Consider the following 16155-nt stretch of genomic DNA (forward strand, 5'->3'; position numbering starts at 1 on the left):
GCACTGGTAGCAGTGACGCATTGTACTGTGGTGCATCAATCCCAGGACCTCCCAGAACATCAGACATGTGGATTTGTACCTTACACCAGTAGAAGATTAATAGATTTCATCGTATGTTTCTACATTTCCTTGCTAAGAGTCCTAAATCTCCTTTTCCACTATTTCCTTTCAATATACTGCTTCCCACTCTTGTGCATTTGCAAGCACAGGAGATTATTTCTTTTAGAACTGGTGAGAGACCTTCCTGATAAAAAACTTAGAAGAAATGTAACAAAAAGATCAGGATCGCTGCCTGAGAAATCTGTCACAAAACTCAAAAAGGGTTTAAGACTGGAGCATGCAGATCAAGTTCAAAGGTGTACACAGCCGTGGGATTTGGACCTTTAATACTACAGCCTTTCCCACGAGCCATACAAGTGCTGACATCCAAATCTGCCACTGCACCAGGATTATATTAGACTGATACTGGATTTCCTTTCTGTAAAAAAATGGATTTCTGGCTTAAGGAATTGAAAACTAGAAAATACAAGTGTGCAGTGATTATTTTCATCTGAGTTACTACTGCATTCAGCTCTGTATCTGCTCCTGGCGTTTGTACACCTCTATCTACCCATCCTTTCAACCCTGCCGCTCCTTTATCACCAGATCTATCTTTAAAATTTCTGCATTTTTTACACTAATGGCTGTACCCTGCTTTTAGAATTGGCTCCAGCCTGTCCCTTTGGTTATTTACTAGCAAATCCTGTATTAATTGTTACATTAAAACCTAGATGGACAACAAAACAACAGTTGTAGCATTTAAATTGTTAGATGAGACTAGTAAAGGTATGCTCCTATATAATGAGGCCACTAATTTTTTTCAGAATTAATTTATTTTTGTGCAGAAGCAGCACCTCCTCAAATGACTTCTTTATGCTAATTTGAATATTAAATTGTCAATGACTGGATAGAAAAGCAAATTATATCATATGATATCATTTGATATATCATATGTCATATATCATATCAAATTATATCATATCATTGTAAAAATTAAGCTTGTTCTTAATCCACTAATTTGTGAGTAATTTCCTTGGACAATATGTTCCAATTAAACTAGACATGAAAGAACAAATAGGTATATTTCTGTATTTATACAGAAATTAAAATGTCTGTATTAAATACAGACATATAGACATAAATATATATATAGATATATGTGTATTAACATGGTGTATGATCTTTTAGGTTATGCTAATGTAGAACTCCGCTCATATATAATGGCTAAGCTATACTTTCCTATTGTGATCAACAGTAAACTATGTATTAATTAAAAAGCATCTTCCAGTTACAAAAGTAACATTCTCTACTTACTGATGGTCTTGCAGAGATCACGGTGCAGTTCTGATCTGCACAGATGTGTCTCCTTGCCAGGCGTGGCGTGACGTTCCAGTTGCAATGACAACGAGTGCCTGTCACCTTCTTTTATACCTGCCCAGAAGCCACAGAAATAATAGAAATGATCTCTACAGCACTTTGTGACTAAGACCTTTCCTCTCGTGTCAGTGAAATGAGACAGCTCCCCATTTCCAGTGATAACAAATCTTGGATTCTAAAATGTTCTCTTCAGCTATGACTAAGGAAAAGATCACAAATTTGTGGACAGTTTCTTACTTAATTGCTGTCTCTCCTGTTTTGCGAGAACTTTTTATTCTAACACAGCGTTCCTGTGCCCCAAGATGATGCAAAAGCGATATTCAAACCTGTTGTTCCAGGACTGATCAGGAAAAATGTCTCTGGTATGCAAAAGAGATCTCCCTCCTTTGCTCTCCTCGTGGATCCACGTATCGGACACTAATGTTGCGTAGGAGGAATCGAAATCAACAATACTGATGAACTCTGTAATGCCAATAGTCAGACAATTAGCAAAATGGGACAGTTACTTGCAAAGAATCTGAGGAACTGGTAAATAAGATCCCACTGGAATTTAATGTTCAGTACAAATTTCATTTAAATACATTGTTTGTACAGTAAACATATTTGTTTTAAATCTTGGAAACTGGGGAGATACGGAGAAGACTTACCAACTGACTAAACAATAAAAAATCCAGGTAGTAGCTCAGGCAAAAAGCCAAATTCTGATATGCTTTGAAACCCTACAAGTTGATGCCGTTCCAGGTTTGAGACTCATTTTATGATCTCTAACCAGGTAATTTCAATAGAATTTGGATACTCAGGATGTGGCTGGACCATTAGACTGAAACACCAGTCTATTGAAGAGGACCAATTCCTATTTCTTAAAGTGAAAGGAAGTGAACGTGTTTGTCAGCTCTGAGGAACAATTTCCTGGAAAGATTGAAAAGATCTGTCAGAAGCTACTGATTCCTTTCACATAGGCACAGCCATACGTTCCCATTAAACCCAGAATCAGGTGAATGCAAACCAATTGTCCGAACGGAGACAGGCCCTGTGAGCAGTGCGCGCACGACCTCATCTATTCGCCCAGCTTCTATGGACATCAAATTGCTTTTTATTATATCCCTCATGACAGCGTATTTTGAGCCCTGCTATGTCAGAGCTATCAAATAAGCGTTCCTGCTTTCATTACGCGAGTCCCAATTGTTAAGGAGAGTGTCACTCATTAAAGACAACAAAGTGTATCACCAATTAAAGATGACATTTGTTAAATGGTGGTGAAACAGGGGTCTGCGTCGCATCTTAGTTTCCAGGGTAGCACTTACGCTGCAGTTACACTGAACTGTCTACCTGTGAAAACAAGGTTTCTTAGTTACGTCTTCGAGGACTAATAAGCATTGGCCAAAGACGTGTCCAAAACATCTGGTCTAATTCATGCTTGAACTTTTCGAGTCTTCGTTATATAATGGGTTTGCATTGAGTGCGGTTACCGGCATCTCCACCGAAGACCCAACACCACATTAATTTGAGTGACTGCCAGCAGGCCAGAGACACCGGCATGGGGTCAGTCAATGGGCACTTGAAGCATTCTGTAATGGCCAGACTGCAGCGCCATGGCTACGCGCTTCCGCTGGATACTGCTTTCCACCCAAGGACTTAGAAGAAGTCAAAACAACCCTGGACGTGACTTTGTGACATCTCCCTGAGAGGTGTATGTGAGGACGGGCTGCACTGAAGTTATGATATGTCTTGGGGAAGCATCCAGCACAAAGACTTACTGGCACTAACAGCACAGTAGGGAAGAGATGCTTGCAGTGACTGATTTCCATGGTTTGCAATATTTCTAAAGGAAATACAAATGGGTTGATTGCACAGCTTATACCACAGCCACACACATAGTAGTTAATATTTCTGACTGTGATGGGAACGTTGCTAATTTGACAAGGAGAAATTGTAGGAGCAGCACTACTAGATGGTGGGTTTAGCTGGTATAGATTGATCTCTGCAAGAGCCCTGAACAGTGTAGAGCAGACTAAGAGCCCATTTTGCCAGGGGAGTAACCTGCAAACCCACCTGACTGGAATTTAGTTACCTCGGGGGCCTCCCTCCAAGCACACTTGGAGCCATCAAAGGTTTCAGCCTTGGCTTCAGAGCTTTGCTCCCACCCTCCGGCTTCTCCTGGGTGTAAGGCTTGACTTCGCATTGGAGGGTGCCTTTGCTGTGCAATCACCTTTTTCAGTGGGAGCCTTTGAGCGAGGAGGGCTGTGCAAATTACGGTTTCCCAGTGAGTGATTCTTTTGTTTTGCTTGCCAGTCCTCTCCCCAGGGAGCCAGGTGGGGGAGGAAGGGAATATGGCTTGCTGCAGAGCACGGAAGAGAAAGCCTGGGGGCCCAGCTGGGGGGGGAAGAAGGAATGGGGGGAGGGAACAGCAAGCAAAGCAAATGTGGAAATAGCCTCGTTAGGGCAAGGGGGATCCTCTTGCCTGGGATTCGGAAACTTAATTAGACAAAGGCTGTGCTGCATCAAAGGGATCCTCTTTCTGTAGGGACATGGGGAGACCTGATGAATTTTTTTCCATGTGCTCTTCTCTGTTGTTCACCAGTAGCAGGAGTGTGGGCTTCAGAAGGCTTCGTGCTTCTCTGATGTAAAAATCTACTGTGGCTTTTTGGATTTGTTTTTTTTTCCCCTCCCCTAACTGCTCTTAGCCTAACAGGCTAAAATTCATATGAGCTGTTCAGCGCGGTGCGTGGAAAGAAAGACACCGCCCTGTTGAGAGGAAACTGTTTGACCACATTTGGATGGTAAATATAGTTCCCCTGCGCTGCTGGTGAAGCAGCTGCTAATGAATGGCTGCTCTCCCTTCCTGGCCTCCCTAATTGAGAGACCCGGAGGAAATGACACCTCGCAGCAAAGCCGGAGGCCACCGAGAGTTTTGCACCACCACACCCGCATCATCTCTGGGCACTACGGGGGCTTCACCAGCCCTCTGCCCCTGGGAGGAAGGAGCCAGCAGCAGCATCGCCTCGGTCACCATTTAAAGGAGATGAAATTCGCCTCCTGGGGAGAGCAGGCTCCAGGTTTTCCCCTCGGTTTGGGTGCTTACAGCTCTTCTGTGTCCCCTTCTTATTGCTGGGGGCAGAGCCTTGAGCAATCCAGAGAGGCGTAAGCAGTCACGTTTGTGGGTTAGGCTCCAGGGCCAGCGTCTGGACTGTGTGCGCAGTGTAAATCCTGGCCCCTAATCCACTATGTACTGCATCATACCAGAGAGAACTCCCATCTTCCAGGGGATTAAAACTGAAGTTGAACAGCAGTGAGTCAGGCTCACTGTTTTAATTTTCCATTTTAAGCCAGATTTACAGAAGTGCCTGAGAGTCACAGCTCTGTCTGAACACAGTAGCAACGCTAAGTGTATCGTCCTGCAAAACCTGCCCTGCAGCCAAGCCTGGGGCTGACTTTTTCTTAGTCCTCCCCCAAATAGTCTCCAGATGGAATATTTTCTGTGTGCAAAACAAATTCACATGAAGCTGAGACAAAGCCTCCAGTCCCTTGCGCTGCTTCTGTAACACCCACTGGGCTCTCTGAGCTTATCCCTGGTTCGACAGCGTGGCAATACGCCTGGGGAATTCTGCGGAGAACCTCAACTAAGCAAAAACAAAATAAAAGGCGAGGTATCTCCCAGTGCTGTGGGGCCTGCCACCCCTGGACAGGAGCCCTCTGGGATGTGCCCCGGCAAGGGGAGAACACTGCTGTTGGGTGCCCGGACCTTGGTTTGGCTGAGCCGGGGAGGAGGTGGGCAGGACAGTGCTGAGTCAAGGGCTGTGGTTCTGGGGTAGCCCTGAGTCCTGCTGCGAAGCTGGGGAGCCCTGAGGTGACCTGGGAATCAGCGATCTCGTCCCCAGACTGGACGGCTTTACGCTAGAGGGGGTGCCCCATTGCTAATGTCTGTAGGACCAAGAAGGTGTTTCTTAAAGGGCCAAATTAGCCAAGAGCTGGTCTGCATTTCTTATTTCTTCATAGTGACAGCAAATGGAGTACGGGCCCTGAGGGAAAGCGGTGTGCCTGTCTGCCACCATGGGTCACGGGGCTCCCAGCAAGGGGCTGGGGTTGTAATCAACACCCGGCCCTCCAATGTAGAAGATGCAGAAGGAGGTGGGATCCCAGCAATGTCAGAAGGCTCGCACCTGGAAAGATGGCGATGAAGGTTGAGGAACTAAGAGCCTCCAAGTGACACGTCATTCAAGTAAGTGGACTTCTTGCTAACTCATCCCTGAGTGCTTCAGCCCTGGACATGCTGTGCCCCTGCACTGGGTGCTGTGCCGTAGTTTAGGTCCATGATGTATGAATTAGAGTCTGTTGTTTCACTCTCCCTTCACTTGAAGTCTGAGACACAGTTAAAAGCTTTCACAGTGTAAAAATATATACATTGTAAAAGTGAGGGAATAAGGGACAAGGACCTGTACCCTGTAAACAGAAGAGCAGTCGTGGTGGGAATACAGTTACACAAGCTGGTTGTAATATATCGAAAGATCAGACAATTGTTAAGTCTCTGTTTCTTTAGAAAATAGCCTGCATCAAGATTAGCCTGTTGGCAGGATGTGAAAATGGGTTGAATCCACAAGAACTTGATGAGCAGCTAGCCGAGGTATGACCATGTGCAGTCAGTTTTCTGGCCTGTCCCCTCAGACTAGTTCCTGTTGTGATCGTGTGATGACATTTCCTAGCAAAAGACCTTTCTGTAAATAGTATCATGCCAGTAAATAAGTATTTTTGGTAATGTCTAGTTTTGCTTGAGGGGCAACTGAGAGGTTCTATTGCTGATAGTATTCTTCAGTAAATATTGTTCTGTCTCCCGAAGTAGCCCTTAAATGTGGTTCACATGGCTGAGGTTTCTTACAAGTCATAATGGCTAGAATATATTCATTTTCTTATGTGAGATTTAAATCTCAAAGGATGGCAGCTTGAATGTAACACGTCATGTCAGTCTGGTCATCGATTCTGGTCCGGCCATGCTCTGAAACAGATAACTGTGCCCCACTGTAATGTGCAGGCGTTGGGTGCCTTCTCAGCCAAGGCTTGGCCCACCTGTTTAAAGTAGATCTGGTCTTGTTTGTAAGGTCCGTGTTCTCTCCTTCCTTCTGTGGAAGATCTGACTAATGTAAAAGTTCTGTACCTCTCATAAGTACTGGACACGAATGGTATTTTCTTACTACAAAGGCAAGAGAGTTGCAGTGCAGCAGGATTTTTCAAACACTATCTTAAGAGCTTGGAATAAGGAAGAAAGTCATGTAACACAATGCAGCTTTCATATGTGTGTATATGTACACATATTTAGCGCTGCTCAGAGTTGATTCAGGGTGTCGTCTTTCGGAGGACAATCAAAATGCTGACTTTGGAAATACTGAATGCTGTGTGGCCGTGTTGGGACGTCCTAAAACTGATGGTGGAAATAGGTTGTGTGTTTGGCTGAATCCAGTTGCCTCTGTTCTGACCTCTGCCTTTTGTCACAGTTGTGTGCCACATTTAGTTTCTTTACAATGCCAAAAGCAAACTCAAAATGGATTATGTTTGGATGATGTGCTTTTTACGGTATGTGATTTATAAAACATGGTGATGGGCCTAAGTCCATGTAAGAAGTGCCTTGAATAAAACAGGTAGAATGTCCTAGATGAGTGCTGAATGCCGTGTTTACTTTGCAGGAGGTGAATTTACTTCAGAATAAATCCTTTGTTGCCAAGTCTGTCATCTGTTATTATTTTCATGTGTCGTGGGTAACTTTGGTATGAAGGTAAAAGATCTGTTAAGATTACAAGGTTGTCAGAGTTGCTCTCTAACTAATGTTTGGTGTGGTTTGGTTTCTTTTTTTTAAATAATCATTATTGCGAAACTTAAATCATGTTTCAAATGTACATTATGTAATATGGGACAACAATATGAGGCAGGGTCTAGTTAATGTTGCAAACAGCAGTCAAGAAGGGAGGCGAGGATGGGAAATCATCATCTCAAAGAAGCCGTGAAATGGCTGAACAGCCCCAAGTAAGCTTCGGATTGTTTCCTTTGTTTGTGTTGCCTCAGGAAATTAACCATCAGCTAATTTTGATTACAGTGCATTAGATTTCTTTAATTAAAAGCAGGTAACTGTCAGGTAACTGTACACATGATAAAGAGACTTCAGTCAGTTACCTCAAAATCCTTGTTTTTCTGTCTCTTGGCCAATTTTGACCCTTGGGAGGATTTTACTGAGAAGGGGCCCTTGAAAACAATGAAGGATGCTGCAAAAGATTTTGGAAAATTCTAATGCATTTTACCCGCTGCTTGTCTTTAATTCCAGTAATTTTCTTTACATGCTGGTACAATTCTAGCAGACTGAGGACGCCCCATCCTCTGCACAATTTCTGCTTGGAAAACACAGTGCATGTGCGTTAAATTGTACTCAAAATGCCTTATAATATTACTCAAAGTATTATTAATTATACTGGTACCAGATAAATTTGTCTTGGCTGGCCCAAATCAGAAAGATAAAGTCTGGATTACACACAGCCTGGAGAGCAGCAGCCCTGGCTGGGTTTCTCACGTTACCTGACAACCCGAAACAGGAGGCAGCCCCTCCAGAGCAAGTTATTTTATTTAACTCATGTTAAAACTCACTTTACACGTCCTAGCTAAATGAATGAGAGTTTAGTAAAGCACGTCACCACCGCTAACAATGCCATCTGTAACTAGAATTCCTCAGTTCAAATCCTCTCGTTTTCGATTTGAGTGCTGAAAAAAAATCACTTCCCTCTTCTTGTGCCTCGGTAGGCGGAAGCCCAGACATAAAATTTACCAAAACCTATGGGTTAACGCTACGGGTTTGCTCAACACATTTATTTAAAGCCCCTGCCCATGGCTATTAGTGAATTCAAGCTTTCATGTGTGTAAAACGCTAACGATGAGGGGATGATGCTTAAAAAACATGGTCTGAACGTATCCCGCCGGGTCAGGGACAAAACAGGAAAACAAAGCCACCTTTTTCCTTTCGGCCATCAAAGCAGCCTCCCTGGGCGCGCTGCCGCTCCCTGATCTCCCAGCCCTCCGGTCTCCCCTCGACAACCGGTTTCTCAAGCCGAATTCCGGTCGAGCGGGGCGGGGCGGCCCCGGCCTCCCGCCGCTGAGGAGAACCGCGCGCGCCGCCGCTTGTGGCCGCGCGCAGGCGGCGGGGTGAGGCGAGCTGTCAATCAGCGGGACGGCGCCCTCTGATTTGCTGCCTGGTGGAGTCACGTGGGAGTGGGCTGACCGTATATAAAGGCGGGCGGGGTAGGCGGCCGTCGCCATTTTGTCCAGTGAGGAAAAGCGGAGCGGGAGTGTCGTTGAGGGTCGAGTCGGCTACGAATTTAGCGCGGGCTCCCTTCGCGCGCCCTCCCTCTTAGCATCGGTGAGGATCTTCACCTCGGAGGGCGGGGGGGAGGCGGCACCCGCGGTCTCGGTCCCCGGCAGGGCGGATGGAAGCGGCGGGGCCCGGTGGCGGCAGACAAAGAGCAGCCGCCATTTTGTAAAGCTGGGCCGCGGGCGGTGGCTGCTACTACGCTGAGGAAAGCCGGGCGGGGAGAAAGCGAGTAGGCCACGGGTTGCCTTGAAGAGCCCGCTCGCCGCCGTTTCTCCGCGGCTGTGGCCAGTGAGGCGAGGTGCGGCTGGGCGGGAGGTGCCGTGGGGGTGGTGTGGCGCCTTTCCCGCCCGCTCCGGGAGAGCGCTGGTTCCTCACGCAGCGCTGAGGAGACGCTCTGGAGGGAGTCCCCGAGAGCTCACGGCGTGGCTTCTGCCGGAGATGGCGCTGCTTCTCCCCCCGGCATGTGCAGCTTCCCCCGAATCCCGGTCCGAGAACAATGGAGCCCTTCTCCCGCGCAGCGCTCCCTCTGCAGGCCCGGCCCCCGATGGAATCCGGGGGCGGGGGAGAGGGGCGCAGAGAAACACCCCTTTTTCAAAAGTAAACGAAATTCCCTGAAATACTGAATTTTAATCACGATTACGATATAGCAGCTAGCATTTGTGTTTGGTTTTGAACACTCTCTTTCTGCACCCCCACCCCCCTTCTACGCAGGTTAACGTTTCTGTCCTGTCAGATCATGTTGCTGTTGAAGTACCTTGGAAAAGCAACGAACAGAATTACTTCTGTTGTAAGTGGATGAACACTTGCTGTGTGTTATGTATACATGAGCTCTTTTTTTTTTCTCTAGCAATGCATCGTGACTCTTGTCCTCTGGACTGCAAGGTTTATGTGGGTAACCTTGGAAACAATGGCAACAAAACTGAATTAGAGCGAGCTTTTGGCTACTATGGACCACTGCGCAGTGTATGGGTGGCAAGAAATCCTCCTGGTTTTGCCTTTGTGGAGTTTGAAGATCCACGAGATGCAGCTGATGCCGTAAGAGAACTAGATGGAAGGTAAAATGTGCTCCTTGCGTGTTTGGCTTGCTGGCTGAAAAACTAAAGAAATTGTGGGTAGTGATACAGTTTAAATTGGGAAGCTTCAACTGGCAAAACCAAGAACTTGATGTATTTGTTGTGCAATATTTATTTGTACGGTGATACAAGGGTAGTCTCTTAATAGTGCAGGGATAGCATTGGGACAGTTAGTTTTGCATTTTAGAATTTAATTCCTAGGTGAGACGTGAATTGAACCTCTTGGTGTGCAGTAGTTAAATTCAGGATGGTGTTACTATAAAGGGGCAGAACTCATCAGGGAGACTCCTCAGTTCCCTCTCTGCCCGCTTTCATAGCGTGGCAAGCTTTCAGAAGTGGTCAAACTGTTTGTATGTCATGCTGGAGTTTACTTTTTAGACTCTCAATAGTGCATGCTTTGATTATTGTGTATACATAAGAGTGTTTTTCCCCTTGTTGACTGTGTCTTTTTCCCCTCTCTTGATTCTGTAGGTTTTCTTCTGTCCAGGGAAATGCTAACCGATGTCAATATCTTTTCCCAGAACCCTCTGTGGGTGTCGAGTCAGAGTGGAACTTTCCAATGGTGAGAAACGGAGTCGGAACCGTGGTCCACCTCCATCGTGGGGCAGGCGTCCTCGAGATGACTATCGCAGAAGAAGTCCTCCTCCCCGTCGCAGGTACCCTAGGTCAAAGTACACTCATAGAGCTGTTGGAACTGTTACCACTTAGCGTCCTAGAAGCAGGCTTTATAAAAGCATGTTGATGGATGAGAGTCATCTATCTGATCACAATTTGGAGATGTCAAATGTTAAAAAAAAAAACCCAACCCCAAAACCCCCACAAAATCGAGGTGAACTTAAGTTGTGTTGAATGTTGGCGTTTGTCTTTAGGTCACTGTGCAAGTTGGTAGTCAGTGCCCTCTGTCCTGGACTTACCCTCGTTCCTCCTAAAATCTGCTCATCTTCTAGTCACGCTTTCCCGTTCTTCCCCATACTCCAACTTAGGCTGTTCCTTTCTGTTATTCCATAATGGCAAAACATGACATACAGCAGCTTAGCATTTCCATACAGATGTGTTTCTCCGTTTTATTTGCACAATTTAAATACTATCCAAGTAGGCAGCTGTTTAATAATAGATTGAGTAACAGTTGCTCTAAAGATGTAGAATCTTTACACTTCAGTGTTAGTTTGGAATTAAAGCACCTGTTGCTTGAGGTTTGCAAACCCAGCTCTAAAATGTAGCAGGATTTTTGGTAACTGACCTGTTCTTGGACCCAGACTAGCTGGTCTGGCAGTTTAAGTCTGCAGCATGGTTTTTGCAGGACTGAATTTACCTGTTGCAGGTGAGTGAAGTCCTCACAAGTCAGGGTTTCAAGCTTACCCTTTTGCTGTTGAAAAATAACACATTAGGAGTATTTGTTAGCTAATAGACGGTTGTACTGATGGCTTGTTTTTCATTTTTTTTATGCTTTTTGGTCCATCTATTAATAAAAATGAACCCGTTACAGAGTCACCATCATGTCTCTTCTCACCACCCTCTGAGTCTGCATTAGCCAGCCAACTAGCCCTTTCAGCGTCATGTGACCAGCGCGCCCCATGCAGCTTGGCTGGTGTCGTTTCACATGACCCAGGCATGGCCAGTCGTCAGGTTGCACCGCCCTTTGGTTCCCGAGCATGCTGTTTTCTCTCAGCCTTCTCTCCAACCTTAACCAAATCGGCAGCAGCCACCTCGACCGCCCACACATTCCCGGCCAATCAGCTCAGCTGTTTATTTACCAAATGTCTTCACAACAACTACAGCAGCAGCCTTCGGCTAACAAAAAAGCAGGAAAAATCCACAACACCCCCTTCGCCAACCAACTAAATACAACGCAACATCTGGCAAAACCTTTTCAGCAAATTCTTCTTGGCAGTCAGTCCGGCAGCCTCACCTCACCATTTCTAGCTTGTTGAAACCAAAAACTAGTAAGTTTTTCCTGCTTATACAGTTTACTGCTGGTTAAAATAAGGAGTAAGCGGCTTATAAGTAATTACTTTTCTCAATCAAAGGCTGGCTGTGCATAATTGAGTGGTAACGTACATATGTTGCTTGAGAAAACTTTTAAGGGTGATATGGAAGCTCTTACACTGTGAATAACGTAAAAAACCGGTATATTTGCATGTGAGATGCCAAACTAAATTTTTAATAAAGCTCTAACAAACTTAGCTTTTCCTTGCGAGAAAAATCCTATCACCTTTAAATGGTTTTACTAACAGTTTTCAAAACTTAAAACAATTACTTTTTGGGATGAACTGGGCCGAGCTAAGGTTATTTTTATTTTTTATTTTTTTAAAAGAAAATAGTCTAAACACACTATGGCATTAAAAATGACAATCACAGATATGCAGTTCTAATGTAGCACTTAATGGCATTATCAATATTGACACTGAGCGCATTTTCACTTTTTTCCACTTGGTATCTCTTATGCCTTGTCATGGACCTTTTTGGCTTGCATGGGTTCCAAAACATTTGGTCTGTGCTATTTTTTTGGAACCACTTGTGGGACTTTGGTGTGATGTTCTGGGCAGTGTATTTAGTGGAAATGGAAAGTGTTGCATTGGACAACTCTGCTGTGAAGCATTCTTAGTTAAAGTGAATTCGTGGTTGGAAACGTGCTGTTCACACTGAGCTTTGTTTTACTGCCTAATCTTTCCATGCCTTTTGCTGGATGATGGATGCCAGTTATTCTTGGCACATTCCCTGGGCCCAACAGTGAGTTTGACAAGTTGGGAAATGCCTCACCCCATTGATGCTAACAGAATTGATAAAAAGCCTCACATTTATCTTTCTGGTTCTAGATCACCGCGAAGGAGAAGCTTTTCTCGTAGCCGCAGCAGGTATGCACCAGTTAATGATAGCCTGGACTACTTTGTCCAGGAGGTTTAAAAAGAAACAAACCGAAACGACTGAACGTTGGGGCGGTACGCGTTTAAATAGACTCTGGGGTAGGTGTGATTTGCTAAAAGGGAGAAATGGGTTTGCTTCTGCCATATTTACTGCTTGCCTGGAGGTAGTACTTCCACAGCTACTTGAGGTTGCAGGGTTATCAGTGGGAGGATACTAAGAATGGAAGTAAGGAGTGTTTGTGTTGTGCAGCTATCCAAGGTTCCTGCCAGTTTTTGACAGAAATTTCTGTGCTAGTGTGCTGCTCTGCTGCAGGTTCTGTGAGCCACAAGCACAGATTGTAAGGAAATAGTGTGTTCTGCTGTTGTGTGCTGCAGAGTGTTAGGTGGTAGTGACCCGACAGTGTAACACAGCTTTGTGTTGGGATTTTTCAAGTTTCCAGAGTTTGTACACAGTTCTTCCATTCTTGTAGCATAGAGTGCAGCATTGCTGTAGGGGACGCATAAGGATATGTGGACACGCTGTGTTAGCAGAGGCACAGTCACCTGCAGTCCAACTCTGAACAGATTGGAACTGCTGCAAAGGAATAGATGCCTGTTTACAATGCAATTTAAGCTGTGTTGTGTGGTGCAAGCTGATTATTCTTACCCGAAGGAGAGGCTAATACCATAATAAAATATAAATAAACAAACAGGTTTCCCCTGGTTGAATAGTTAAAAACCTTAACTTCCTGAAGGGAGGCTCTTCAGATAGCCTGGTTAATGTAATCAGTTCAGCTTTGCTTTGATGCTGTAATCATCTTGCTTTGTGATCTTTAACAGGTCTCTCTCCAGAGACAGAAGAAGAGAGAGGTCACTCTCACGGGAGAGGAATCACAAGCCTTCTCGTTCCTTTTCCAGGTCTCGCAGGTAGGATGAGTCTTACAGTCATTAAGTGTTTTGAGTAATCTGTGAAGTTAATTGTTCCTGTGTCTTGGTGATACTGAGAGAGGTTGTGGTGGAGAATTGTCTCTAGTGTCTAGTGAGGTTCTTTACCTTGAATTAAATACTCAGGTTTACTAAATGAACAGTGTTATTAAAATGCTTGAATGCCATCTGCTGATTTGGGCTGGGGGGTTTAAAGCAAACTTTGCTGCTCTTGGCACCTGGGTACTAACGTCTTTTCTTCTTCAGTCGCTCCAGGTCAAATGAGAGGAAATAGGACGATGAGAAGGAGCTGTGTACAGGAAGTCATTAGATCTGAGGACAGGAGGAGTATGTACAGAACATTGTTTTGTTTTGAAGCTTCATAAAGCTTGGTGCATTTTTAAAATGTTTTAGCTGTTGAACTTGCTTTGTTCCTTGTATCTTGTAACAGGTGGCAAATGTAAAGATGTGAATCTGTATATGGTTCTGAGCAGATCATATGATTTGTAATATTAATCGCTTTACAATGTACCATTATACATAAATTTTTGTTTGTGTTGAACGGTAATCAGTTTGTCTTGCATAGATAGAGGAATGTTTCTGGTCTTGGTGTGCTGGGGTATGTTTTGATGGGATTCAGCTTTTGGAAGGAAGCGTGCGATGAAGATGTGTTCATTGTGGAAGCGTGGCCACGGACGGTGTTTGTGCGGAAGAACAAGACGTAGGTGCTTCATTGTACAGCTCCCGAAGCAGTCGGGAACATGGAACCAGTGGCCTGGGGAGGGAGTGGCTGAGCTGCAGTTCCATCCAGAGCTCCAGTTCTGACTTCCATTACCTGGAACTGAGCTACTTCATATCATGTGAAATATAAATTTTTAGCCGTAGGGTCAGTTAATTTTGTACTTCGTGTGACTGTAGTACTTCTCAAATAGATGATTGATTGACCATCTATTCCAGAACCTCTGAACAGACCAAATACACAGCAGAACTGACAACTGGAGTGGATGTGTGGGGTGTGTAATGGTACATTGTAAAAGTTACGAATTAAACATTTCTTTACTGTACAAGAATTTTCATGTCACTTGTAAAATGTCTTTTGTGAGATCCTTGGAATTAAAGTTTTGGTTACAACTTGTGGTTTAGTATTTAACTGGAGCACCTGCTGAGCACATTGGCTTTGGAGAATGTGCACATGGGTCTTGTGGTGCAGCTCGGTTCAAACTAAAGGTGCTCTGTAGTCGGGGGTGGGGTGGCACTCGCCATGTCTCCCTGTAGCATGTTGGTGAACTGTTCAGCTGCTGCTAGGAGCTGAGGGTGGCTGCCTAGGGGAGCTGCCTACCTGGTGCTGGCTTGACTGCTTGCCCAGTGGTGAGCTCCGTCATGCTTACTCAGAAAGCTGGCTGGAGACCCAAAGGTTCCTGGCACTTTTTGCATCCTGGATGGGGGCTGGTAGCAGCTTCTAAGGTATTCTTCACATCTCAGTTTTGAAACTGGTGTTCTGTAACAGAAGCTTTGCATGAATATTTCGCTTAGGAGTGTGAAGCTGAATGCAGTTAGAGCTCCCAGGCTCTGTCAGAGCTCTGTTTTTCCCTGTATGCAAGAGAAGATGGGCTGCATGGGTTTTGATTGTGTTTAGATTAAATCCATCCTGCTGAACAGCTGGTGGGTCGGTTTCCTTCACTTGTGTCCAGACGGGGACGAGATTATGGCAGAGCTGTAGTGGAAAGAAAGAAACGGCTGGTCCCCGCGCTGCCTAGAAATAGCGAACTACTGAAACCCACTTGTGGTTGGACTCGATCTTAAAGGCGTTTTCCAATCTCAGGGGTTCTGCTGCCGAGGATTTGACAGCCACAGGCCCAAAGAGTGTGCTGTGGAGCGAGTGGCACCGCCCGCGTGTCCTCTGCCAAGCAGGACGGCTGCAGATGGTGCTAGAGGCACGCGCAGCCCGGAGTCATCTCCAGTGGGGAGCTGGAGAGGCACCCAGAAACACGTCCTCTGCTCCTCGCCTGCCTGGCCTGAGGAGGGATCTGCTGCTCTGCTGTGATGGGTGCAGGGCTGAGCTTTGTCGGTCAGTGCTCCTCGGCACGGACCCGAGCGGTTTAGTCTGGTGTGTGCGTTGCGCAGCGTTCTCGGCAAAGCGGAGTTTCTCCGTTGGCTGGGGCGCATAGGGAGCGTGGGGCTCTGCGGTGTCGCTGCGGTGGTTGCTGCCGCGGCTCCCGTCCTGGTGCCGAGCCAGGTTTGCTCTCAGAATGTTGCCAGACCAGCTCCTCTGGGGATGCCTGCGTTGCGTGGAAGGCAGCCGAGGGCTGAGACGATCCCGTGTGCCGCACGCAGCTGTGTTCCCTTTCTGCGTACGTGCAGCTCGCGGGGTTTGATCTGTGGAAGGGCTGCAGCTCTCGCTGCCTGGGAGCCGGGCTCTCTGCTGGCACGTCGGTTCCTCTTGCGGTTACGGGGCGGGGGGGACAAGCAGCCGGCAGCAGTTTCAGCCACTGAGGGGAAAGGAGGGAAAGAAATCTGAAGCGCTAGAGGCGGCGCGCCGTGGGGAAGCAGGTTGTGG

General features: G+C 45.9%; 1 protein-coding gene across 1 annotated transcript; it reads left to right on the forward strand.

The window, feature by feature from the left end:
- The first annotated feature begins 8715 nt into the window (after positions 1-8715).
- Positions 8716-14729, forward strand: SRSF3 (serine and arginine rich splicing factor 3). The gene is made up of 6 exons (XM_075443079.1): positions 8716-8806; positions 9606-9813; positions 10353-10487; positions 12648-12686; positions 13515-13601; positions 13866-14729. Exons 2-6 carry the CDS (start codon positions 9608-9610, stop codon positions 13891-13893), a joined length of 495 nt encoding a protein of 164 aa, XP_075299194.1. The 5' UTR covers positions 8716-8806; positions 9606-9607; the 3' UTR covers positions 13894-14729.
- Positions 14730-16155: the final 1426 nt, after the last annotated feature.

Source organism: Opisthocomus hoazin, chromosome 25 (genome assembly GCF_030867145.1).
Source record: "Opisthocomus hoazin isolate bOpiHoa1 chromosome 25, bOpiHoa1.hap1, whole genome shotgun sequence".
Taxonomy (NCBI): Eukaryota; Metazoa; Chordata; class Aves; order Opisthocomiformes; family Opisthocomidae; genus Opisthocomus; species Opisthocomus hoazin.

Bases quoted from the DNA above. Each gene is read 5' to 3' on its own strand.
- SRSF3 (XM_075443079.1), top strand. From the start codon at position 9,608: ATGCATCGTGACTCTTGTCCTCTGGACTGCAAGGTTTATGTGGGTAAC. The intron at 9,814-10,352 runs GTAAAATGTGCT...ATCTTTTCCCAG, and splicing joins GTAAGAGAACTAGATGGAAG to AACCCTCTGTGGGTGTCGAG. The intron at 12,687-13,514 runs GTATGCACCAGT...GATCTTTAACAG, and splicing joins TTTTCTCGTAGCCGCAGCAG to GTCTCTCTCCAGAGACAGAA.